Here is a 26944-nt window from a genome sequence, read left to right as displayed (position 1 = left end):
TTTTGCCTGGCAGAAAAAATCCTGTGAGGAAAAAAAAGCTACATATGAGATCATTCCTGCCACAACTAAATTTAAGACCTGAAATTATGACAACTTACTTAATTTTTTTCAATGAATACGAGAACATTTTAAGGCCTTGAATTTAAAACATGAATGTGAGACTTTTTAAGACTTTTTTGTGGATGTGCGGATAGAGCAGTGTGGTTCCAGTCCATCCTTGCATAAATAAGTCCTCACACCCCTTCTATAGGAGGTTCACCTTCCATAGGAACAGCAACCATAGATATAAATTGCAGCGCATGTTGGAACGATACAGTTCTGGCATTCATTCAAATTGAAAGTCTGAAAATTGACATTATGTTGTCAATTTGGCTGAGACTGAGCTGTTTGTTAATGTGCAAAAATTGTCAGTTTCCATATGAGCAATATACTATATACTAAAATACAGATACATGCTGCAAACACACGCTACACTTCTTATATTTTATCAAAAAAACTTATAGAACACTTTCATTTTTCTTTCTCTTCACAAGTATGCATTACTTTTATGTTGGTAGTGAAATCTCAACAAAATACATGGAAGAATTTTTAAAAATTCAAGGTTTGTCCAGCTTGATGACTCATCTCAGAGTAACTTTTACTCACTCCTGTAAATGCGACAGATTCATATTGGCCACATGGTGTCACAAAGCCAAAAGGAGGCGTATGAGATGTCCCGTCAACTGTTGCTGCTTTAAAAGTTTGGGCTTTTGTTTCAAAGACAACATGAATGTTTGATTAGGAAAGGCCAGAGACTACTTTGCCCAAAGTTACTAAAAATAAACACCTTCATCCTGAATAATGTAGACGGGGTTGAGTGGAGCAGTCAATAATTAAGTGGGTCCTTTGCTGTGGGAGGACGGTGCTCATTTATAGCGTAGAGGAGAACTGTGCCAAGTGAGCTTAGGTGTCACAGAATTAGAGCAACATCCGCTTATTAAGTCCTGCAGGACAAAAGCAGATCTGCAACAAGTCTTTTGACCTGGCAGTTCACTAAGGGAATGAGATTTTCAATTTTATCCAATGTTTTATGAAAGTTATCATTGGTTGGTGAGAAAGGCAACTTCCATAATTGGGGTGTGTTTTAAAAACTCAACTGTACTTACAGGGTGATAAAATCAGCGGCATGCAGCCCATAAAACAGCCTTTAGCAACAATAAATCCAATAAGTTTGTCTCATACAGATTTTCTTGAGTCTTTAGGATCATTGTTCTGTTGATGACCCAGTTTGAGTTTGGACAAAAAGTCAACAGTCAGACAGATTACCTTACATTTGATGGTAGAATACCTTACAGAGTTCGTAGCTGACACCATGGTGTCCATGTCTTGTGACTGCAGCATAGTGTGCTATGTCTGACAGGTTCTTTGGGTTTCTATCAGTGCTACTTTGCATCATGTGCTTTCCTCCGGCCTGTCCAAAGAACATTGTTGGAGGTTGCCAGTCCGTCAAAGGACAACGACAGAATCAGCCATGCACACACTCAGATCATTTAGAAAGAAAAGACCAGCTACTATGCATGTTTCTAGGACAGCGAAGGGAAGTCGAAGCACCAGGATACAGCCCACGCATGCATGGGGGCAACATCCAAACCGAGGACCTTGCTGCAGGGCAACAGTGTTGACATATAAATACAGGGTAAACCTGAACATTGTGACAAAAGCAAGCTTGCTTTCAGGTCCTCTAGAAAATGTACTGAACGATCCTCAGTGAGATCAGCAACAGGTTTTTACCAAGTTTCTCAAATAGCTAGCCTTTTAATGTCTGTCTGCAGAACAGAGAAGATCTCTGGCACAGTAATGTCCAGACATTATGCTTCATGCTCCCTTAACACCAGCAAAAACCCATATGCTAAAAGTCATGAACGCGCATTGATCTGTTGAATGTTTGAGGCAGCAGTTTGATCAGCCCGCCTGCTGAGGGAACACCTGGAGGAGGTGTGATGTACAATCAGAGTGGACGTTCAAATATCTAGACAGATGTTTCTTACCTTGCTCCTGATCTGTCCAGAGGTGGACACTTTCCGGATCAGCTTCTGGGGGCCTTCCTGCTCTGCCTCGCTGTCGGAGGACTCGTCCGCAGCCCCGCTGCCGGCGACAGCGCCCACCACATGGGCATGCACCCCCACGGCGGACGACACGGCCCCTTTCTCCGGCTCCTGTCGGGGAAAGGGGGAAAACCAGTCGGGGTTAGACTTCGGTCGGTCGGCGGCTCCCTTCCTCTCCTTAAGGCGGGAGGAAGCGTCTCTCCTCGCTGTCATCTCTCCACGTCTCTGAGATGCTTTCTGGAGCCTGAGTGGGCTGGCGGACGCATAGGGGGACAAGCTCGGGGGTGGAGAGACCACAATTTCCCCTCAACCCGAGTAGGCAGATGGCTGCTATGGCCAGCCAGTCCCCGCCGACTGAGGCTGGTGGAGACCGCCTCGTCCACTCCGTCAGCCGGCGGACTGGTCCGTGGCAGGGCAGACCCTAGTGGCTGATTCACTCCAACACCCACAAAGACAGCGCCACTAACGGGAGTCACACTACATTTATTTATCAATAACTCAAAAGAATGCTGCGAAACTCTTTGACTATGAAGCAACAAATAAAGACAACTAAACTGAAACAGACGTGAGTAAAAATAATTGTGGTGTTACTCGTAATGGAGCAGACAACGCACAATAGATTAAATTTGACATTTAGCCTTTGCTAGATGGTATTTCTTGAACAAGCAAAAGACCTCTGGCGATTAGATCCTATTTAGTCGTTAAGACACCCCCATAAAAATCTGAGCGACAGATACGCTCTGAACACGACAGCTCTCAGGCTGAAGTAACACTTCCACACTAAAACCTAACAGTTAAAGCTCAGTGTTCGTGAAAACAAGTCCAACTGTTCACTTTTCTTTGGAGAAACACCGAAGAAGAGCCACCGAAGTGAGGTGTGCGCGGGCTAAAAACAAGTCCCCCGGCCGGTGTTGGACTTTTTACTAACCAGTTCCTCCCAGACTGGGCTGCGGCTGTAGGGGTACACATCCTCCATAGTCCCAGGCTTCGTTCTGCGTCCGCTCCGGGGAAGAGAGAAGAAACAAAACAGGGGTAGAGGTGGAGGAATTCAGCAACCTGCTTCGCCGCTCTGGCTCTTCGCCACCCCCGTGTGCGCACCGAGGAGGAGAAGCAGGACGTGGAGCCCTGACCGTGTCCTCCCACCGCTCTCTTCTCTCTCTCCCTCCCTCTCAGCTCGGACCGTGGCCTCTCTTCTCCCCCTGCTGCTCGCTTTCCTTCCTTCTTCTCTTTTCTTCTTTTGATTCTTTCTTCCCTTTTCTTTCTTTCTCTCTTTTCTTCTTTCTTTCTTTCTTGCGCGCGTTTTTAGCGCTGCGCGTGACAAAAGTCAAACAGCATTAAAAGTGATGGAAATATTGGCTGAGAGTATTAACAGATGAGATTGGCTTGGGGTCTTTTATGACCAGCATTGATGCTCAGCAGTGGCTGTGGATATTGTCAAAATCTTTCAGTTGAATTTTTTTTTTTACCCTCATGAGCGTACTTCTGTCCAAAACTAGGTTGGAAGAAGGGTGTTTCATATCAATTAAAGATATAAAGATAAGATATAGATATACTCAATAAAAGCATTTTGTTTTCTAATGAATTTCCAAAACATTAAATGTCTCATTTATACTGCAGGTTTTTTTTTGAATGTATTGATTTTGCGATTCTGCATATTTTGGTACCGATCTGATGCCAAAATGATACATTTATAATCTAAATTTATCATCAAACTTCTGACCTTTAGGTATTTTGTGGTTTTTCTTTTGACTTGTTTTGCTAGAATCTGGGTCAGAATTGGAGAAAGTTGGCACATCAAAGCAAATTCTGTTTCAATTTAGAATTGTGAAACTACAATACAAAAAATAAAGTAAAAATACGTAAACCAATATCATATTTGTAATGAAGAAACCCCAAGTTTAGAAAGCTAAAAACATAATAAAATCCTAAAATACACAAAAATGTAGTGTGAAACAAATAAACAGAGACTAAACATAAAATTGAATATCCTAAAATTAATTTAATTAATTAACTGCCTAATTAGTCAAATTATATTATCCTAGTTAACTTTACGATATTAGTAAAAACTAGATAAAAATCATGCAAAAGACATTACAATTAAGTAAAAACAAATGAAACATAACTCAAGATAAATTATTTAACATTTTAATAGTTTATAGATAGGTTAAAAAAATAGCTAATACAGTTAAAGTAAGAACATATGCTTTTTATTTTGCTTTAATAAAAAATTTAATTTAATTTAATAAAAAATTGTTATCGCTTTCTATAGCAGAATAATAGACTATGGGCATTTGGATTTTATACTGGCTTTTGTGTAATAAAAATGTGCCACAGCCCCTTTTTCCAAGACGATTTCAGCTCGCGTTACATGGTAGTTACTCAATATTACTGTGTGCTTTGACTGTGTAATAACAGCTCAAAAGTCTCATCAAAAATGCGTTGTGAAAATGAAATTGTTGACCTTAACCAAGTTGGGGGCCCAGCGGAACTATTCTTTAGAGAGCTGGACGCAACGGAATTCTTTAAGCCTCGGACTCCTCTGTCCCTCAGTTATTTTCCTCCGGCTCCGGCACTATGAGCTGACAGATGTTATGAAATGGGAATAAGGCCGTTCCAGCCCAAGGAGTGACCCAAACTTGGGGCTTTTTATCCCGAAGGAACAACACAAGCAGCGGCAGAATGCATTACCAGCTGCTACGCGGCGGCACCACGACGGCTGTGGCCGCTAGAAGGGTGCGGAATATTCTGGGTTCGGTCCTGGGTCGGGACGGCTGGATGTGGAGATTCCATGAGGTCAAACTTGTGAGCACAGCCTCAGGTAATCTTCAGGCTGGACTGCAGGGGTGACGCTTTCAGAATGCCCAGCAGGGGAAAAATCAGGGGTTCTGTTGGTGTTTATTCTAAATTCATGGACCATTGTTTGGGACAGCAACAGCTTGCTTCTCTGTTTTACTTCTACACAAGTAAAGACCTGATTGGAGTTTGTCTTCGTAGATTTCTGACCTCTGTGGTGATAAAAGCGAGAATAGCTTGAAGGAGAAAGTAGGGTCAGCACTTGAACTAGTTTCTAGGTGAAAGGTCATTGACTCTCTTCTGTTGTCAGTTCTTTCAGTTCCAGTAGAAAATAAATGCCAGGCTAGTACTTGTGTGAAATTACTGATTCATTTCGTACTTCTGTCACGATATTACTTGTTCTGCAGTCTCGGTAAACATTTGGGATGATGGTTTGCTGTTTGTATGTATAAAACTACTGGTACTAGCGGCACACCAGTAAATCGGTCCGATTTAAATAATTCTGTGATTTCCGGTCAGCTGATACTTACATGAGAAATCGATCTTATCTACCGATCTATCTACCGCCACTAAGTTCTGAAAATCAGCCACTGTCCCATTTTGCTTTATAAGTCTGAATCAGCACATCAGGCATTTCAATTGGCCAGAAAAATGCCCGCTAGATTCCAGTTGAAAGTAAACATTTTATTACAATATGTTTTTAACTGCGAGAAAAATTAACATATTGACTCTCATATGCTGAGGTGTGAAATGTCTGTTCATGTTTTTTCAGGAAATCAGAAATGGAACAAACACTTTTCTACACCAATGTGTAGAATGTAGATTTTGTAAAATGTTTTAAAGATTAGGGTGATGGCATTGAGAGCCTCTATTTTCATATTTAGACTTAAATACATTTAAATAACTCATTACAATTCCAGTGGAAATAATAAAAAGCTGCTCAGCAATTATAAGAAGGGCTTGCTTGCTGCAGTGCCAATGGCTATTTTTTCCTTTTGAGTATTGAGAAGTGTAAAAATAATTTTCAATGCGACATAAAAAAAGAAGTGCTTTTCAGGAAGACTCCTCATCCTCTTCTCTTTGCAGGTGACACTGTGACGATCGGAGAGATCTCCTACAAACTCAAAACCCCTCAGAATCCAGAACTGGTTCCCCTCAAATACCGTATGTGACGTTCAGTGTTTGTCCAGCTGTTCACTGATACACAGGCGTTGTGTTGTTGTCTAGATTTTTTAGCTCTCTGGTCTCCATTCACCAGTTTCAGACTCTGTGCCCCAAACGGTGGCTCAACATCTCCGATGGATCATGCAGAAGGACCTTTTGGGTCAAGACGTGTTTCTCATCGGACCCCCAGGACCACTAAGACGATCCATAGCCATGCAGTACCTAGTGAGTAACTTAAAAACAAACATTTCTTTTTGCCTTTTATGCATACGAGATGCAGCGAATAATTAGTAGAAGTTGTATTTAAGAATTTATGATGGCTGAAAAAGAAAATAATCACAGTGTTCTGTGGCCTAGTCGAAGTCAAAACCCCAATCTGATTGAAATGCTGCAGTGGGAACTGAAGAGAGCTGTAGATGCTTCATAACGAGGGGTGTGCAGTATGGTCTTAGAATTTTATCATGATATTTTATCGTGCTATTGTGATAGCGATGAAAATGATGATAAAAAACAATTTATTACTTCTTTTTTAGGTACCTGCATGGTTCAGCATTCATACCACCACAAACATAAATGCTGCTTTTAAAAACCATTCCTGCTGGAAACTTCTTCAGGACACAGCATAAATAAATATGATTTATATCAATGATTTGCACATTACGGATATTTATTGATGCTCTCTTGGAAAAAAAAAAAACGAGAGAAAATAAAAATGTAACATTTTAGTCTGATTTTTTTATTTTACTTTTTTTACCATTAGCTGAAATTTATTGTGACAATGAGGAATCAAAATTCATGTCATGGCAAGAATTTTTTTCACGATAAATGCCCATAACTTTGGTCAACTGATTCGTCTATTATCCTTCTCAGACGACCTGAAAAATGTAACGATTTTTGTAGAGTTCTGACTGAGGGACGTTCCAAGAAAAACTATATTAATTGTTATTGGTGCCATTTTTGTTATTCAGATGTTCAATTTAATGAGTTCATGAGTGAATTTTTTTTCTTGTCATTGTGAACTAGGAGCTGACGAGGCGTGAAGTGGAGTATGTGGCGCTGTCCAGGGACACCACGGAAACGGACCTGAAGCAGAGGAGAGAGATCCGATCAGGAACAGCCTTCTACATCGACCAGGTTCTTCTGATTTCTGTTGGATTCGTAGATTTCAATCAAGTTTGATTTTCTTCTGGTATTTCATCACTTTCAACTGGTGTTAGTTTGATTTGAGTCAGAATGCTAGGATACAAAGGTAAACTACAACTGATGATCAAATCAACTCTGTATGCTGTTTGCTTGAACACTCAGTAGCTTTAGAATGCAGTAAAATGACTTTCACTAACGATACGAGTGTCATCTGCAAACGCAGTGAACATTAGTCCATCAGTGAAATTGATAAAGAAATGCCTTGATTTCCATATAACATGATGCAAAGCCATGGGCCTAAATCAACTACTTGGATAAAATCACGGGTCAGACTGGATGTTATTACAAAAGTGTCTGCAGTTGTGGAAGTTCCTCCTTACAGTGTAGTTTTTCATATAGAAACAAGTAACAAGTAATTTGACAATTGAAATCAATTGTCAAATTAAAGATGCAATAATTTAAAAAATCGTATTCAAACCTGTTTTTTTTTCCCTTTCTGAGTTAAATTTCAAAAGCTGCGTTTTCATTACAAATGTTCGCAGAACTCTGTCGATATTCCGCCAATGTTGAAAAAACACACTCCGGCAATTCCAGTTAAAAAGGAACGCATTTGAAATCACACATGAATAAGTTTGTTCACGCGATAAGTCGTTAAAAATTATGCCACACCGTCATTTTCCTACCACTTCCTGTCATCTTCTTTGTCTTTTTCTGCCAGTAGTAACATCCAGTTGTTGATCACATGAGCAGCGTGATGCAAAAAAAGTGTCTCCATTGCAGATTTTCGAAACTGTGATTCAGCCGAAAAACCACCTCATCCTTTTTCAACAACTTTTTATCAAAAAATGTGAGTCTTTTTTCTAAATTGGTGCCAGATGCAATTTATTTTCATAACTCCAATTTGCACAGTTTTATGCTCTATAGAAACACAGTCGGCGTTAAGCCTTTTGACTAAGTGCTAATGCCAACGACATGAAGCTTCCAGGACTATTGGAGAATTTAGAGATGACCAACAATGATTGCCTTGTAAACGACCAGTATGCATAAAATTATCACACTGCACACTTTTTTTTTTTTATATCAACTTACATATAAATATACACCCCCATACTGGGTTAACTTTGTGAGTTTAGTAACCGTGGAAACGAGCCGCTTCTTATAATAAATATTGGCTCTTCTGACTAGAACCCTGTGTTCTCTCTTCATCTCCTTTTGGTTTGAAATGTGAAAATGAAGGTAAAATACATCAATACATTGTCATTACACACTGGAAGGTTATACAAACGTCCTAGTAGATTTGTAACAGCTTAGACGTGACAATCCTGTTGCTCATAGTGGCACCATGTTTGAATAACCATGTTAATTTGTTCATTTGTTCATCATTCTTTTAGTTGAGGCGTTTCTTCTTCTGGATTTGAATGCTGTGCACGTGGAAGGATTTTTGCTCTTACTTTTTATTTTTTCTTCCTTTTGGACAGTTGCTATATATATATATATATAAAACCATGGCAATAAGGTGATTTTTTTTTGTTTACAACTGTGAGTAGCTGATTATCATCTCTGAAACTCAGATAATACCTGAACTATGACCCAGGAGCAGAGAGAGACAGAGAAAGTTCAAACCATCTTTTCCATCGACCATTTGAAACGTTCTTCAGGTGATAGAAGCCCGACTTTGTAACTGTGTTTATGTGGCTCTGAAAGTTCAGTTCTGAGTCCAGACCTGAAGCTGATCTCTAGTTTCTAACTGTAATAACTGAAGCGGTACTTTGACTCTTGATTGTTCCTCAAATCAACAATCTTGAGGATTGTTGACTTGAGGTTTTCTGAACAGAAACAAAACTGTTCAGAAACAAAACTGAACAGTTTTGTTTCTGATCAGCTGGAGAAAGTCCTGGAACATCCAAGCATTGATTGGTTCTCAGCATCTGTTCAGATCCTGGTCCGGTTTGTAGTCCCCCATCTGCGTAATTATGATCTATTGTAAATATAGCTAAAGGGAGAATGTAGATATTAAATCAAAGGGATCCCAGTTTTGAACCTTGGAGAACTACTTGGACATGATGTCCAAGTAGTTCTGTTGAGCTACTTTTATCCAGAGTGTTAAACGTCATCAAATATAAATATAACAATAACAAGGTTCGGCAGTTTTACTCAAGTAAGAATAGAGATGTTTCACAATAAACATCTCTACAAAAAATGTAGCTCCGAACCTTGGAGTCAAGTAGTTCTCCAAGGTTCGGCATGGGATTTTTGTCCACTCAGATTAAAATGTACCTATTGACATGATGAATATTGACAGAAAACACTTTATATGTCCCCCAGGGGAAATTTCTTAGTTGTTGAGCTACTTTTATCCAAAGTGTTAAACATCAGCAAATATAAATATAACAATAGCAATATAAAATCTATAACACAAGTGTGAAATTACAAGTAGTTAAGTATGACTTAAACATGAAATAAATTCAATAAATGACTTGAAATAACAATGAATGGCCCAGTCAAAGTCCAAATCTAAATCCAATTGAGAATGTCGGGCGATATTTGAAAGTTGATGTTCACAGATTAACGGTTTTTGACAAACGGATGGATTTGTAAAACTCAACTTCATTGAACAACAACATTATTATTTATCGCAATAATTACTTTGACCATTTGTTGTCCAGCAAAATTTGTTATTGTGACGTTCTCAGTTGCCACAGAAACCATAATGAGGCATCCACAAGTTTCAGGAAGTCAAATTTAAGACTTTTTAACACCTCAGCACATTGATCAGCCACCATGTTTTGTTGGTGGCCTGCCGTTTCTATGAAAGCGTTATGTAAAGGTGACAAAAAGTTTTAGACGTTGCCTTCCTCAGAACCACCATCCAGTGTGGCCATAGTGAGTTGGGATGTATTTCTTTTTTTTAGTTTTTTTTAGGAGTTTTATGTTGTAATTTCCGCCTGTGGGTGCAACTTTCTGCAGTGTTGGATCTGATTACTGTTTTAGGGATGATAATGTGTGGGTGTGGATTGGAAAGCTTCTCTTTCTGAGGCTAGTTTGGTATCGTAGGAGGTGCTAACTAGAACATCCAAGTATTCCTCTGGGCCCTGTGCTGGTTTGCAGCCCTATATTCATGCTTAATGTGTCAATCCCCGCGCATCCGCTGTCCCTCCCCTCTCCTTAGCTCCTCTCAGCCCGTCTCTACCCCCGCCGTTATCCCACCCTTCAAGTTTCCATGCAAGCTGTAGTCACATGGATATAATCCCATCCTTGTTATAATTTTGACATTTGAAGTCACCCCTGTGCTGCTGCCAAGCTCTTATGTAAGGTAGCTTATCTCCAGCTCAGTTGTAGAGCGAATCAGACTCGCCACCTCCACCGGAGCTGAATTTAAAGTGCTGTCAGTTCCATCTAATTATGAGCTTCAAGCAGAACGTTTGTGAAACTCGACGTACCTTCAGAGAAACGTTTACCTCCTGTTCCAGCAGGTAGACTCTCCCAAGAAATCAGCGTAAAGTCTGTCCACCAGCTTTTTTTTTTCCTCTCAGGTTGCCCACGCCTCTTCTTAAGTTATTGCATCTAAAATTAACCCTTTAAAATGTCTGAATTTGAAAATGCTTGATTGTAACACAGCAGGATCCCCCGACAACCACCCATGTCTATAATAGTTTTTCAGTCTGTGTTTTTTGAATTTGACATTCTGAAACATGTGGATACCCTGTTTCTGTTTCTGCAGAAACTAGGCCTGTCACAATAACAAATTTTGCTGGACAAAAAAAATGGTCAAAGTAATGATTACGATAAATAATAACGTCTGTGTTTCGTGAGAATTTATGGGATTTTTCAGTAGCGTCAGATTAATGTTGGACATCAAAACGGTCAGATAGCAGAGAAGGGCGTGGCTCCTAGTGTTGAGCTTGCATAAAATTCAGAGGTGGGTAGAGTACCGCAAAAATGTACTCAAGTAAGAGTAGAGATACTTTGACACATTTTCACTCAAGTAAAAGTAAAATGTATCCGTCCAAGAAATGACTCCGGTAAGAGTAAAAAAAGTATTTGGTTAAAAAAATGATTCAAGTACAGAGCAACTGATCCAATTATCAATCACAATTATTTAAATAAAAAAATAACAAAATCAAGCAAAATATATATATTTTTTCCCAAACCAGTTTCTTTAAAAAAAAAACAAAAAACTGATGAAACTTTAACAAAACACTGCAGGTGTGTGTCTGTGTGTGGTGGACTTTTGGTTAAAATTCAGTGGGTAGAGAATCCAGAAATTTTACTCAAGTAAGAGTAAAAATGTTTCACAATAAAATGACTCGGGTAAAAGAAAAAAGTACAGCGAAGTAAAAGTCTACTCAAGTAGATGCAATTGAGAAAATGTAATTAGTTACTTCCCAGCTCTGACCGAATGAATGCTTTGCTTTCCTTTGAACGTAAGAAAAACTTCAAATTATATAGAGACTCAGTCCAAGTGAAATCCTGGGCTGACCCCTGAGTCGCCTTGGCCTGGTTTGACCTCTCAGATGGTTCTCCTCTATAGTTACCTTGGGCTTGGATTTTAGTGAAGTTATCGCCTACAGACCTTAAGATAAAAGTGCAAGAGAGCCGTCAGCAGCTAAAACTCTTAACGGACAAGATCAGAACCAGCCAGGATCCGTTTCTGGTTCTTCTGGGATCCATTCGGGACGGAACAGAAGGCCCGTCTGTGCTCTCTCGATCCTGCGTCACTCGCATTTCTAACAATTATCTGATTACAGCGTTGGTGCCGAAAATGGACCAAGAGTTAAATTTAGAGCATCTGGTCCCCTCCACGGCTTTATAGCTCTGCTTCCCACACAACCTGCCACACATTTACATGTTAACCTAATTACACGGCCGCCCGCTCTGCGGTCCACCCAGACGGCTAAAGTTTCCTGTCTCTTGACGTCAAGACGGGCCCTTTGAATTCTGCTGAAGAGTGCGCTCGCAGTCAGTCGCACATGTGCTGCTCGACAAGCTAGATGAAAAAAAAAAAGAAGTTTTATTTGGTGGCCAAAAATAGGTTTTCCTGAAAGAGTTTTGTTTTGAATGTCTTTGGGACTTGTTTGGAGCATACTCAGCTGGTATTACACCCCAGGTTAAAAATAGTAAAGTGTTACAGGATTTTAAAGAAAACTATGATGATGATGATGATGATAATGGTTGCTTTTGAATTTTTTTTTTTTTTTTTTAACAGAAAATGAGTCAGGCGTTTTAGTATTAAATTACTAAAATGAAGTTGTTGTTTTTTTATTATGATGCATAGTTTTAAGTAACAGAGTGAAACTTTAGTTAATTTAAAGTTGCTAAAAATAGGCATTTATGCCTTATTGCTAAATTCAGCATTTTTCAAAGTTAGTCAGCAGTGGGTGGCGCTCACTAACTTTACTTAAACGTGTCACTGATATAAAAACTAGCTGAGTTTACTAATTGTAAAAAAGATCACATTTTTATGACGCTAATTAGCTATTAGCATGATTAGCATCACCAAAACAAAAAACAGTCGTTTGTTTTCCCTTGAAAATGTTGGTCCCGTTACTTTACCAGGTTTCCTCCTTCCTTTTTTTTTATCATCTTTTATTGCTTTTAACTTTAATTAAATGTCTCGCTGATAGTTATACTAGCTAATGTCCACACCGAAAAGTGTTGATTTTAGAGTGACTTAGTTGTCCTTACGTATGATGCAATTACTAATCATAAAAAATATACTACATTTCGATGATGCTAATTGGGTATTAGCATGATTAGAATCAACAAAACAAAAACAAAAAACAGTTGCTTGTTTTCCTTGAAAATGTCAGTCCTGCTACTTTAACAGCAAAGCTTCTATCAGTGCTCTATAACTTTGTTTAAATGTGACTTAAATTGTAGGAACGGTATTAATTTATTTATTAATTTATGCTTTTTTAAAGAAATTAAAAAAACAAAAAAAGGTTCTCAGACAGGAAGTAGGAACCTGAAGTTTGAAAGAGTTGAACTTCAGGTGTCCGTGTCACGAACGACCTTCACATAGCATCACTGAAAGCTTAAATTGTTGACAACTGGATCTTCAGACTCGTGTTTGGAGTCTGCAGCAAACTAGCTCCTCAGAAATAAACACTGTACGATAACAGGCTTCATTTTACTGCCTCTACCTTTGCTCCAGTGTGCCGTAAGAGCAGCAACACAAGGTCGCGTTCTGGTCCTGGAGGGGCTGGAGAAAGCAGAGAGAAACGTCCTGCCTGTCCTCAACAACCTCCTGGAGAACAGAGAGATGCAGCTGGAGGACGGACGCTTCCTGATGTCGGCCGAGCGCTACGACAAGCTGCTGCAGGTCAGGACGGTGGCGCGCATCTCAGTCAAAACCTTCTGAGATTTGGAAATTTGGAAAGTGAAATGGTAAAAAGTGGGTTTTTCAGGAGCACACCAAGGAGGAGCTGGACAGCTGGAAGATTGTCCGCGTGAGCGAGGACTTCCGGGTCATCGCTCTCGGTCTGCCGGTTCCCAAATACAAGGGCAACCCTCTGGATCCTCCTCTCCGCTCTCGCTTCCAGGCCAGAGACATCTACTACCTTCCATTCAAGGTCCGAGCAGAGCCCTTCACTCTGTTGGCTCGTCTCGATAGGGAGGTTAACTGAGCAAACTGTACACTGACTCGCAAAAGTGACACTGAAGAGAACCACCATGAAGCAGCCATCACCATGTTTTGATGTGTGGGTGGTGCGTTCAGGGTTTCCTACCAGCCTTAGCACTGTGCGGATAGACCAACATGAAGAAATGAGTTGATAAGTAGGAATACTTAATGCCTCTAGGATGCTGTGATGGTTTTTTGTGATTGTTGTGGCCTAGGGTTAGGGTTAGGCTTTTTCAAGTAGATGCAGTCACAGCTATGAATTTTTTAAAACTTTATATTTGCCCCACATCAGTTATGCCCATGACTGTATACATTGTATAAGCAGAACCTACAGAACATCTCAAAATCATTTTTGTACACACACACAAAAAAAACAAGTGTTACCATTAAGTGTTGTGAAACAGGAAGTTAAATTAGAAGGGAGCTAAGGCGATTTGTCAGAATCGAGCTGATTTGCAGTGATTGGTCAGAAAAGAAGGAAATACAGAAAATGTTACAGTGATTAGTCAGATTTACAGAAAAGTTCTTTGACTGGTGAAAATTGCAAGTCTGTGCACAGTTTGCAAACAGTGAGTGAATTTGTGTTAATAGTTGCGATCGCAACATCACAACTTCCTGGAGGGAACTATTCTACTTTATTAAGGCGCTGAATTGTTGATAAATAATGAGAACACACCTGTAGCTTTTAGGTTTTGAATGGGTGTGCACTGCGAAAAACAAAATCTTACCAAGTATTTTCATTAGTTTCTAGTTCAAATATCTTAGTACACTTGAAATAAGACAAAACTAAATTGCAAGAAGCTTTTGGGAAAGATGTAAGAGCTTGTTTAGAGTCTAATTCCTTAATATTGATGAAAATGTGCAAGTTCCACTTGCAGATTATTTCACTTAGAACAACACATTTTTCCCATGTTATAAGTAAAATAATTTCCCAAACGAACTAGTACATTTTCATCAATATTAAGTATTATTGACTTAAGATACTATTTCTTGCTGAAACATTACTTGTATGTTAGTTTTGTCTTACTTCAAGTGTACTACGATATTTGCACTAGAAACCAAACCAAAAATACTCGGTAATATTTAGTGTTTTTTGCAGTGATGCCTCCACTTCAGTTCTCATCTTTCCACTTCCAGGACCAGCTGGAGTTGTTGTACAGCGTGGGGCCAAATGTTGCTGCTGAAAGGTGAGACATTATGTTTGGAATGCTTTTCAGATAAGTTGTGACGTGTCTCATGAGGAGCCTCGTGTTGTGTTCGGTGTCGTAGGGTTTCCCAGCTGCTGTCACTCGCCACAACGCTCTGCTCCCAGGAATCCTCCAGTCTGGGCCTCCCCGACTTCCCTGTGGATAACCTGGTTGCTGCGCTTCACGTTCTGGTACGATTTAGGAAGATAAATCAAAACTGAATTAAAGAAAAAGATAAAGAGAGCAAAAAATAAAAACAACATGCGTTATTGTTTATGTTTTGTTGCTGCAGAACACGTTTCCCATGCTGTCCTCCCAGCAGCTCGTCCAGAGACTTTATCCCTACAAGAACATCCTAGGAAAGGACGGACACACTGCGGTGGAGAGTGTGTTGAGTGTGAGTGCAGCAGCTTTGTTTAGTTTTAAGTGGTTCCTTCCATCAGCTTACAATGAAAACCTGACAGACGTGTTGCTCCTCGTCACTCGCAGCGGTTTGAGCTTCTGGACGGCCGTCGCCAGGCAGCACCCAGCAACGTTTTGAGCGTCTCCTCCTCCAGTGGCCGTGAAGGCCACGCGGATGTCACAGTGCAGGCTGCTGACAAGGAAATCACCTTCCAGGTATCAGGACAGCAACGTCTGCTGCCTCGCACGTCTACCTGGAGTTAAAACCTTTTCCTTTCATTTGATCTTAACTTGCCTGCCGATCTTGGATATGTCTGGTTTTAGTTTGGTCGATCTTCCCTGTGGTTTTTTCCCCCTCACTCTCATTCTTCTCATTCTTTTGATGTTGTTGCATTGGAAGCTGAAATTTAAATTACTGATTTTAAGCAATGAAAACATACAAAGGCCGATTCATTTATCTTTTTTTTTATTTTTTATCTTTTGTTAAATCTAACATCTGATTTCATTGGTACTTGATATTTCAGGAAATATCAAGGTCTCAAACTAATAAAATGTCCAGTTTATACTACATGGTATAAACTTCCCTTATGGGGATAAGAGAGAAATAGCTTATCATCAACATAAGTACAAGACTTTGAAAGAGTCCCGTGGAGGTAAATCCAACAAACTGATCATCTGATTGTTTTTGGAAATGAAATAATTACCTCTAAAGAAAAGTATGTAAAAACAGCTCAAAAGTTCAAGAAACTCCTAAGGACATTGCAGCTGAAGAGAAGTCATCCAGTTCATCAAGAACGTCAAGGTGCGAGCTGTGAATGCAGGGATGAAGGCATCTGGACATCCATTAACGTCCAACAAACATCCTACAGCGTTCAAACAGTCCATGCTGGAGGTCATTTGTTGGAGTGTTCGATTTATCCGTCCAGAGCATGGTTAAAACTTCCTCCAAAGATTCCCTCTCCCAAACATCCCAAACCATTTGCTACCAAAGCCTTGATGCGTTGATGTAATTTCAGGTTCCAGCAGGCAGCAAAGAGCTGCTGCCGCCCAACAGCAGCGCCACCTTCATCAACACACCCAGCCACTCACAGCTGCTGGCTGAGATGATGCAGTCGCACATGGTGAAGGATTTGTGCCTGATAGGCGCCAAGGTAGAGAACACACATACACACACAAACAAACAAACACTGTCTGATGTTTCTACTGTTGTCATGGTTCCCAGGGATGCGGGAAGTCGGTGATAGCAAGAGAGTTTGCCGAGATGCTGGGTTACAGCATAGAGCCGGTCATGCTCTACCAGGTAAATAAGAAACATCCAATCTGCTGCTGTTTGCAATTTTTTTTTAAATCTGTGAAAGTTGGTGCAGAAAATAGGAACATCATCTCTACAGGAACCGTTTATAGGGAGTGCATGGGGTAGTTTTCTGGGGGGAATTATTACCAACTACGCTGCTGTTGCATTTACCAGTGCTATGTACCACAGTATAAATTTACCCCAGGAGAGGCACCTGGTGGTGAGGAAGTAGTTTTTCCTTCATCAAGAAGAGTTTAGAGGGAGAGTATGATGTAAAATTGACTTTTTTGATATCATGTTATAATGTCGGGTCCCGCCTCCCACTCAGCTCCTCCAGACTAGCGGCAGCAGCAGCTATCAAACTCCTGGTGGAACTGCGCATCTGCTGAACTCATCATAAGAACTTCTTCTCAGTCCAACGCTCCTAAGTTCTTAGGAGCAAACGCTCCTAAGAACGTTTGCTAAGGGCTTAACTGAGAAACCTTGTGATGACTTCCTGAAGGCAGAGTTTCAGAAAGAGCAGGAGCTTCTTATAGAGACAGAGGCCCAATTTCAAGTCTATAAACTGTGAACTCAAATTTCGTTTAAGTCATGTTTGATATATTCAGTATATTTGTAGAAATTAAAGGAAACATGATTGTGCTATTAAAGAGCTCAATGAAAATACATAACTCTTCAAATGTCAAGCCTCATGTTTGTTTCAGAAGTTTTTATGTCGTTTCCTTCAATGGTCCTTGATGCAGCACCACCACAGGCCAAGGAGGGAACCGGCTTTTCAAAGGGTTTGGTTCATTTGACACAGTGCAGTGTGAAAACGAACCGCACCAGCTGAAAAATCAAACAGATTCTATCGCACTATAAAACATCCATAAAATTGGAATGGGACTGACAGCAGTGCTTTCTAAACATTTTCTGGTATTTCAGGGATTACTTGACTTTGTGTCTACAGTAAAAAAAAAAATCTCCTTGTATAAATAATGGCTTTGATGATTTACGTGACCCTGGAGCCTCTGCTTTGATGGCAGTTCTAGGTCCGGCCCGTATCTGAAGCACCAATTCGGTGCAGCAGGACGACGGTCAGTCGCTCTCTAAGGAGACGCTTTCACAGCTCAGCAATCACTGCCTGGAACAAATGACCCAACTCTGCTTGTCTTCCCACTTCTACCCTTAAACTCTGCTGTGACATGTTACCATGATATTAAATATGACAGGGTTGCTCAGCAGAGCCCCCCCTCCCCAACAGAAAAAGTGCCATTAGGTGTTATCTGTAAAGCAGAGATATCCTGTTTAGCAGCCGGGTCGGTTCATGTGGGGACGGAGTTAATAGAGCTGATGGAAAAAGACCCCCAGGTTTCTGTTCTCATTCACTTGGTGGGATTGTTGGTTTCGTTTTCTTTTTTCAAACAGTCTCTGTTGAAAACCAGAATCTGTATGTTACTGAGTCTTTGCTTAAAAGAGCCAAGTTTAGACGTTATGCATGGCTGCATGAAATAAATCTGTCACTTAGCTCAGCAGTCCATTGTCAGCCAGTCAGCTTTATTTATGTATCACTTTAAACGTGCTTCATAAAGATAAACAAACCTTCTCCAGAATAAATTATGGTATGATATGAAAAGCTGGACCAATATCATTATCTGATACCTGATATTTATCGATATATACCTCTACCTTCGCAACAGCGTGAGAAAACAACCAGACGGCTGACTTTAGTGTCCTGCTTCACTTAAAAGCCCCTCAGATGGAAATGAACGATGGTTACTTTTCAGAAGATTTTGTTTATATCCGCATAATCCACTGATCAAACTTTGTGAATATTTTTTCACGCGTACAAGCTCAAAATTTCACTTGCGCGAATTACGCCGGTCGCTCGGCTTGACGAGAACAAACAGCTGCTGCCTCGCCGCGCAAGTTTCATAGGAAATGAATGGAGAGAAACATTTCTAAATGAACAAAATGACTTCCTTAAACCTTCCTGAATATAAAACCCTTTGAAATCTTCAGACATGTTTGGCTCGAGAAAATGAAAACTAAAAAAAATAAATAAAAATCTACATACAGTGGTGGTTTTTGATGCATGGGCAGTTGACCAGGGCGTCATCAGAAAGGGCAGGGGGCACCCAAGAACTTGGAAAACATTATATCTTCTCTGTTCGTTGTCTCTTCAACAACTACTCTACTACTTTTATGCATGTGAAGTGAAATAAGTTTCCTTAAGTGGCTGTGGAGATCAAGGAGTTGACATTACCTGATTTCTGCGGGGGGTAAAAATAAATCATAATTTCTTGTATTTTAATTGGTTGGGCTTGTCCAGGGCACCATTCCTGTGTACATATTTCAAGATTTAAAGCTTACAAAGTTAGTCATAGTGATTAATCACAGCATTAAAGTGATCAATCTGATCAAATTTTGTAATCAGCACTAATAAAAATCAGTCTGTCCGGTTCTCATCTTTCAGTTTGTAAGGAATCTGTTGTGGTCAGACATGACTTTGATAAAGACACATCCTCTTTTTGCAACTTTTTTATGTTTTTTTTCTTCATTTTTCTCCCCCTTTCCCAGTCACTTTTACTCAACCCCTCTGACCTCTGCTACTTGTCGTTTTCCTTCCAGGATATGACGGCCAGAGACCTCCTGCAGCAGAGGTACACCCTCCCTAACGGAGACACAGCGTGGCGGCCGTCTCCACTGGTAACCGCCGCCATGGAGGGCAAGCTGCTGATTCTGGACGGCATACACAGGGTCAACCTGGGAACTCTCGCCGTGCTCTCCAGGTACTCCTTCGTTTATTTCCCCTTCATGCTCAAGGAGTCTGGTGCGAGGAGTGTCCAGGGTCTTTTCCGTGACAAACGGCGGGCGTCTCGGCTCACTCCGCAGCGTTTTGTCTGGCAGGTTGCTCCATGACAGGGAGCTGGACCTGTACGACGGGACCAGGCTGCTGCGGTGGGACAGATACCAGGCGCTGAAGGAGCAGCTGCAGTTTAGCGACCAGCAGCTGCAAGAAAGGTGAGCACAGACTCAAACAGACAGGCTAGCAGCAGAGAAGGTGGATCCACTGGGTTATCAGTATTTTAGAAATCCTTTGGCAGCAAACGTCTAAAAATGCTGTTCCTGTTCAACCTGCATCGTCTGTTAGTCCCAGAAATGACGTGAATCTACGGAGTTCAGACCAAACACTGTTTAAAGTGTGAAGGAATACAGAAAACGGGAGATAATTCTGACTAAATGTTTGCTTTTTTTAAAGGCCTAATCTGCCTAAAACTCCACCTGCTGCTCAAAAACCTCTGAAGGACTGTTTTACATTTTTAGATAATGTAGTTTTAATATGTTTGGTTTTTTTTTTAAGTTATTGTTTATGTGTAATGTTCCCATTTTTTTGCCTGATGAAATGTCCTCACATTCACCTTGTGTGTGTTTGGTTCCTAAAAAGCCAGCCAGGCAGCAGGAAGGAGGTTTGTGGTGTCTGGCTTAGTTTAACACACTCCCACTTCCTTAATTCAGCCTTGGTCTCTCAGTTTATCTAAATGAATAGTGTAACAAACAAGTCAGTAAATGAATGAACTTCTGATTTGGAAGGCATTAATGACTAAATCTCCTATACATATATAATTATAATATATAATATATAATTATAATCCTATAATTGTACACATTCTAACTAAAACAAGAGCTAAAATGCGCACAAGTAAATCGCTGTCTGATTTCAGACAGTGAGAAAAAGGTGGATGTGTTTTTTATTGGGTGTATGTAAACTTCTAGTTTTAACTGTATATATTGTGGCGAAAAGTAAATAGTCAGTTTGACTTAAATTCACTCATAAAATTAAGGCATTAAAATGTCTTAAATACACATAGAAGTAAGTTGGTCTTCATTGTGTTAATCACAGGTCTTACATGTTGTGGCAGGTCTGTGACTCACGGCAGCTGAGGCTACCGCTAACTGGTTTCTAACATACCCGTGGTAGCTAGCTAGATTATTGTTAAGCAAGGCATTATGGGATTTTTGGGATGCTTGTTTGAACTACAGAAGGATTGCCTGTATTTATAGGTTTTTGTCTTAAATTTCATTCATGGTGCCATTAAAAAAGGTTTTATAAAATCTTAAGCGTGACTTGCTGAAACCTGCAGACACCCTGATGAATACATTTGAAACTCTCTCTTTGAATGTAATAATTTAATAAAAATAAGTGAAGTGCAAAAGTTACAGATAAGGGCAGTTAAAAATAAATAAAAAGATGAAAAAGCCAGGCACCTGAACTAACCTTATACTGGTAACTTAAGTTACAGAATTTTATGCACAAAACTCCTTTTTTTTGTTTATATATAAGTTTACATGCAAGACTTTGATACAGCATAGAATTGATTTCAATAATTGTTCTAATTGTTTACGCCGTCTTTGTTCCTCTTGTCAGTCACATAATGCAAACAGAATCTCTAGGAAAATTGGTTTCTGAATCGAATCGTGACGTTAAGAATCGGATTGGAGTCGTTAGGGACCTAAAGGCTGCCGTCTCCACTTCCCAACCTGATCACAGCCAGCGATGAGGGCGATGGTTAGCGGCTGCCTCGGCCTGCAGTGGCTGCAGAGTAAATATATCCGGCGTGGGCGTCTCTGTGGTTTGATGGAAATGGACTTTGCTGTCTTCTTGAATCAGAGGAGCTCATAGCCAGCTGTCACAAGTCGTCCTTTCAATTTGGACGTAAATTGGATGAGACACACACACACACACAGACTCATTTAGAGTGGTGACCCTCCCTCCCACCTCCTCAGCTTGGACATGGCTGAACAGATGTTGGACAGTGTCCTCTGCCGCTCGTGTGCAGCTGTTACTCACTGTGTGTGTGTTTGTGTGTGTGTGTGTGTTTTCAGGTCCATTTTTTCCATCCACCCGTCGTTCCGGGTGCTGGCCCTGGCAGAGCCCCCCGTTGTGGGGCCCAGCAGCAGCAGCAGCAGCAGCAGGGGCCAGCAGCAGTGGCTCGGCCCAGAGCTGCTCACCATGTTCCTCTACCACTCCGTCTCCCCTCTGGCTAAAGCAGAGGAGACGGGCCTCATACAGGGACTGGTGAGTCTCACACACTAAAACTTTCTCATGTTCTTTCTGCATGTCTGTTTTGTTTTTTTCCTCATCTGTCTGTCTGTCTGTCTCCGTCCTCAGGTCCCCGGTGTTCCAGAGGAAGCAGCGGAGCAGCTGCTGCACCTCACACACAGCCTCCGTCAGACCAACGACCCCACCGTGAGTCTGCCGCCCCCCATTATCGGCGACCCTCACCCCACAACCTACCCCTCCGTGTCGTCACGGTAACCTGTAAGGTCTGTCTCTGCAGGCGCAGTCTCTAGCCTCGTCCCTGTCCACCAGACAGCTGCTGAGGATCTGCCGCCGCCTCTCCCAGTACCCTGATGAAAGCATCTCTCACGCTGTCAACAAGGCCTGTCTCTCCAGGTGAGGCTACACACACACACACACACACACACACACACACACACATATCATGGCACCTAAAAAAAATGTAGGTTACTTGATGAAGAATCGGAAGAAACTTTCTGCTTTAAAAAGAGAAAGTTAAACAGCTTAGTCAGCCTCTTCCTTGTTATATAAAGATCATTTGTTGAAATAATTTTTAAGTTTCTTCAAACAAATAGCAGTTTAGTAATGGTGTAGAGATAAAGATGAGCTTCAGTTACAGAAACGAGTTTGTCTTCTTTTCTCTTCTTTCCTTCCCTTCTGTCTTCCTTTCTTTCTTTCCTTCCTTCCTTTCTTCCTTACTTCTTTTGTTCCTTCCTTCTATCCTCTCTTTCCTTTTTCCCTTTTATGATTTCATATAATGTTGGAACAGGTGTTTTTTGAAAATGAGAATTTATTTTCTCATTGAGGCCTTGTCTTGTATAAATAAAAGGCCAAATAATAATAAGAAAAGTCTCAGAATAAAAGCCCATAAAGAAAATATTTTCCTCTTTTATTTTATTCCCATGCTGGGATCCAGTAGGCAAATTGTTCATGTGTGTTTTAGTCATGTTTCAGTTTGAATTAACATGATCTTTTATGTATTTTTGTGTTTCTAAATGTGTGTTTAGGTTCCTGCCCAGCCTGGCCCGGGCCTCTCTGGAGAAAACCCTCAGCAACTGCTCCATACAGGACACTGCAGATCCTGCTGGACAAACACGGGACCACAGCTGTGAGTCCCACCCACTGCTACCGGATCTCAAAAACTATTACTCATAACTAGAGGCACACCAATTGCAGTTTTCTGACCGAAAAAAAGCCAATTTTGACCGAAATCCAAGTCAGGTGTTAGAAGGTCACAGCACACCTTCAGTGTGCCAGTCAAGGAAAACACTGAACATGAAACAATAGAAACTAGAGTAAGCTTCACACATGTGGTGCTCTCAAAGTACAAGGTACAAAATTTAGATCATTGCTGTTCAAACTACTAAGTCAACTAAACTAAAAAAAAAAAAAATCTGTTCTATGAGTTTTTTTATTTTCCACATTTTAAAACAAACTGAACTTGCTCTACAGACTTGTTCACAAAAATGAGCACAGGATTATTTTTGCTTTTATAAAATCACAAAGTTTGAGGTCAGTTGAGGACAAACTAACAAAACAACTGAAGCCACCAAGAGTTTCCTGAGTTCTAGGTTCCTCTAGCATTGTTCATTGTCTTCCACATGTATTCTTTGACATGTTGGGGTTAAAATCAAGTTTTCATCCACTTTATTTCCATCTGCTGCTCAAGCATACAAGACTCAAACCCTTTTGCATTTCATCCCGTTAAAATCACAACTTAAAGTTGTCTTCACCCAAAAAATAATAGAAACTTTTTGTAGCTATAACCTGATGTGTGCACTAATTTTCTTAGACATCTTTTATTTCAATTAATGTCAGTTGAAATATTAGAAAGATATTTACAGGAAAAAAAAAATATTGCCATGTTCAACACTCATTTTACCAGCTGTATCCTTCATGGCTGTTCTCCGTCCGCCTCCAGGTGTGGTCCAGGATGGCGTGTTGACCATCGGCAAAGTGTCCGCTCCCGTCTACAACCCCGACCATAAGATGAAGGTTCCAGACGTTCTCTTCTATGACAACCCTCAGGTACCGCAGCAGACATCAAGGTCGCTTCACCGTTAAAAATACACGATTTGTTGAACATTGATTGAATTTTTTCTGCCACTTTTCATGTCCCTAATTATGTGGATTTTGTAGACAGGGTCAGGATGAGGTTCTGTTGCCATGACATCACCATCTAGTTTTGTGTTTTTTTTTATATTTTTGGCGTCAGCTGATAATCTGTGGGTTACAGTTCGATGCTTTAAGAGTGATCAGATTGTTATTAGCTGAATTTTTGAGAAATTAGTCCAGATTGCCATCTGTTGGAGCCTCTTCAAGCATTCAGCATGCTGAGCTGAGTGTCTTTTTATGGGCGTGGACAGAGAGTCTGCATAGAGTAGTAAGAGATGAAGAGGTTTTATTTGATTATTTTTGTAGAATTTAAAGTGTAACTAACCTCCAAATCAACTATTTTTTACGGATAAACTGGCTTAATAGGTTTTCTAGAGTTTTGTTTTGTGCAAATTTTGACATTTTCAGGTAAATTTGTTTAGTTCTGCATTATTTTTGTTTAACCCCATCTCAGTTCTGGCCCTTTTAGTCAAACAGTGCCAAAACAGTTGAGCTGCAGAGCGTTGTTGCTATAAAAGCTGAGGTTATTATCTTTGGACCTGAAGAAGAACTCAATGAACAGATTCAGTCATTACAGATAGAAACTAGTGATCAGGTCTGAAATGTGGGTGTGGCGATGAACTCTGACCTCGACCTTCAGAGTCACATCAAGACCATCACAAAGTTGGCCTTCTCTCACCTGAAGAGCATGAGAGAAGTCATTCTAGGATTAAATGACTAATGTCCCAGCAAGCACCAGAGAACAAAACTCAGAAATTTTGACATTAATCTCAGAAATGTCCCAGGGATAACTTGGAAATTTCTGAGTTTCAAAAATGACTTTTGGAAAAAAGTCCAAATTTTTTTACTTTTGAAACTGAAATTCTCAAATTTTATCAGAAAACTTTCTGTGATTAATCTCACAGATTTTTCTAGAAAATTTTCAACTTTTCAAACTCAGAAATTTCCAGTGTTTTTTCTAGAAAATTTCTGAGTTTTTTTCTAGTAAGTTTTTGACTTTTCAAACTCAAACATTTCCCTTTTTTCCCATAAAATGTCTTGAGCATAATCTAAACATTTCAGCATAAAAAGTTTTTTCAGCCGAAGGTTTTTGCTTTTTTTCTGTCTACAATGGCCCTAATACGCCGTCATAACTGGCAATGATAGCGGTGAGGGGGTATTCCCAATCTTTTTATGATCTCTTTCATGTTCACATATGATCCATTGCTTGGTTGTGATCTCATGCTACTGGAGCTGCTTAAACCACCAAATCTATCAGCTCCCTTTGACTAGAAGACAAAACCTGCAATGTGTGGAGATCTATCCATCTCCACACATTCTGGTTTTTGTTTACTTCGTGTTCGGCGTTGCCCCGTGCGACCAGACCGCAGGACACCAGAAACGGCGTCCAACACAGGGAGATAAAACTCGAGCCGCGCGTTGCCGTGCGACCCAGATTCATGCCCTGCTCCCAGTCTTCGCCCTGCCCCTTTTCTCCGTGTTGGAGGGTGAAAAAGCACAAGAAACGATGAGAGGAGAGAGGGTGCCCTACTTTTGCAGTGACCTAGCTTTCAGAGTTAGAAGCGTATTTATGAAAAGAAGAATAAGAGACACGGGCGGGTACGTCCACAAACCGGTCCGTTCTGAGCTCCTTCTCACATGTTGTGTTTGTCTTTTCAGCACATGATGGTGATGGAGGACATGTTGAAAGACTTTCTGTTGGGGGAACACCTCCTGTTGGTGGGGAACCAGGTGGGTAAAACACCCCGGCGTCATGTTGTCACGCACGCCGACGTTTTTAGGGACGAGGCTGCAGCATCAGGAATGAAAGCAGTAGAAAAAACACAAACGGTCATCACTTCAACGGAGATTCCTGTGACAGATAGAAAAAAAGTGTTCTAATTGTTGTGGAATTGTGCAGAAGCTTTCACTTCTTGTAGTGTTTTTTGTTTCATGTGTATTTCTAAAGCAATTTTAAAAGCAGATTTTCTTTCAAGTTGAAAACATGATTCTCAGATTTGCTCACAATGTTTGAGTTCTTCAGTAAAATGAAGAACTCAAACATCTTGTAAAAGTAATATTCACAGCTGTTTGTTTCATTTGTGATACAGAATAATGGAAAAAATATAATTTAGAATAAAGAAAACGGATAAAAGTGGAAATTAGTTGAAAAGATTTTTGAAAAACAAACAGCAGTTTGTTTCATTTGTGGTACAGAATAACAGAAAATGTTGACCTCAATTGATTTAAACATTTTTTTTTTCATTCACACTAATTATGCACGTTTTGGGTTCATAAATGTAACTAAAAAGAGAAAAAAAAATGGAATTCAGAAAAAGTAAAACTGAAAAAGTGGAGTTGGGGGAAAATAATAAACATGGGGCTACGTAACGCTCAGCCACATCAGCAGGGTTAGCTGTTTCTGTCCGGAGCGTAATACAGGACACACGTCAGCTCTGCTTGACCGTGGAGGGAAGGGTTATGAAACAGGCTGTAGTCACCCTCCAACACTCACTGCCGGTAGAAGGACACATGTACCACCGCCTCCAGGTCCCAGAGTGTCCCCCACAGCTGTAGTGGGCAGGATTAGAGAGAAGTGACCGTGGTGTGATATCCTCCCCCCAGAGGAGCTCCATGCGTGAGAGCCGGAGAATCCATTTGCAAGCCAGAGCGCACGAACACGCACCGGGGCAACGCTGAGACACTAAGAGCTGTCAAAGCGGCTCACCGGATCGGTGACGGACCGGCCCAGAGGTTCCGGAGCCTCCGCGGGAAGCCAGCGGGAGTTCCCCCTGTCCCGCTGTCAAAGCAAAGCACCGTCAAAACCGGGGGGACACCACAGGCTCTCCCCGGAACTGTCTGCTGTCAGCACACTGATGGCGGATCTCCTAAAAAGTTCCTCCACAGCTATGGCTGAGATTACGGCCTGTTTATGCCGCTGTCAGAGCAGAACAAATCATGAGGCTGCAGACCGCGGCCTGGTTTGTGGAGGGTTATTCTGTTTGTCACATGATATGTGGAAACAGGACAAGGTTGTACATGACTTTATGCTCTAAATTAGCCATCATGTTTTACTTAGCACAGGCTTGGTACAGTCTT

The 26944-nt window shown here is 40.8% G+C and overlaps 2 protein-coding genes across 2 annotated transcripts in view; one reads left to right on the top strand and one right to left on the bottom strand.

The window, feature by feature from the left end:
• LOC103156582 (diacylglycerol kinase eta-like) overlaps positions 1-3281 on the bottom strand; it is a gene marked incomplete at its 3' end in the record, with an annotated part of 52957 nt that extends 49676 nt beyond the window's left edge. Inside the window, exons 1-2 of the mRNA XM_007578696.2 lie at positions 3013-3281; positions 2028-2195 (exon numbers count right to left, since the gene is read on the bottom strand). Coding sequence (XP_007578758.1) covers positions 2028-2195; positions 3013-3060 — 216 coding nt within the window. The remainder of the gene's footprint in view (positions 1-2027; positions 2196-3012) is intronic.
• Positions 3282-4570: 1289 nt separating this feature from the next.
• The window catches only part of vwa8 (von Willebrand factor A domain containing 8), a 66333-nt gene continuing 43959 nt past the window's right edge, over positions 4571-26944 (top strand). Inside the window, exons 1-20 of the mRNA XM_007578692.2 lie at positions 4571-4902; positions 5964-6041; positions 6136-6266; positions 7065-7175; positions 13339-13506; positions 13592-13756; positions 14944-14993; positions 15076-15184; positions 15286-15390; positions 15483-15611; positions 16412-16546; positions 16618-16695; positions 19300-19460; positions 19579-19692; positions 21556-21748; positions 21842-21919; positions 22011-22126; positions 22759-22859; positions 23673-23779; positions 25526-25597. Coding sequence (XP_007578754.1) covers positions 4764-4902; positions 5964-6041; positions 6136-6266; positions 7065-7175; positions 13339-13506; positions 13592-13756; positions 14944-14993; positions 15076-15184; positions 15286-15390; positions 15483-15611; positions 16412-16546; positions 16618-16695; positions 19300-19460; positions 19579-19692; positions 21556-21748; positions 21842-21919; positions 22011-22126; positions 22759-22859; positions 23673-23779; positions 25526-25597 — 2340 coding nt within the window. The 5' untranslated portion in view covers positions 4571-4763. The remainder of the gene's footprint in view (positions 4903-5963; positions 6042-6135; positions 6267-7064; positions 7176-13338; positions 13507-13591; positions 13757-14943; positions 14994-15075; positions 15185-15285; positions 15391-15482; positions 15612-16411; positions 16547-16617; positions 16696-19299; positions 19461-19578; positions 19693-21555; positions 21749-21841; positions 21920-22010; positions 22127-22758; positions 22860-23672; positions 23780-25525; positions 25598-26944) is intronic.

The sequence above is a fragment of the Poecilia formosa genome, unplaced genomic scaffold (genome assembly GCF_000485575.1).
Source record: "Poecilia formosa unplaced genomic scaffold, Poecilia_formosa-5.1.2 Scaffold488, whole genome shotgun sequence".
In the NCBI taxonomy this organism is placed as follows: Eukaryota; Metazoa; Chordata; class Actinopteri; order Cyprinodontiformes; family Poeciliidae; genus Poecilia; species Poecilia formosa.
Note: the sequence above shows the minus strand (reverse complement) of the source record. Positions and strands in the feature narration are given on the sequence as shown.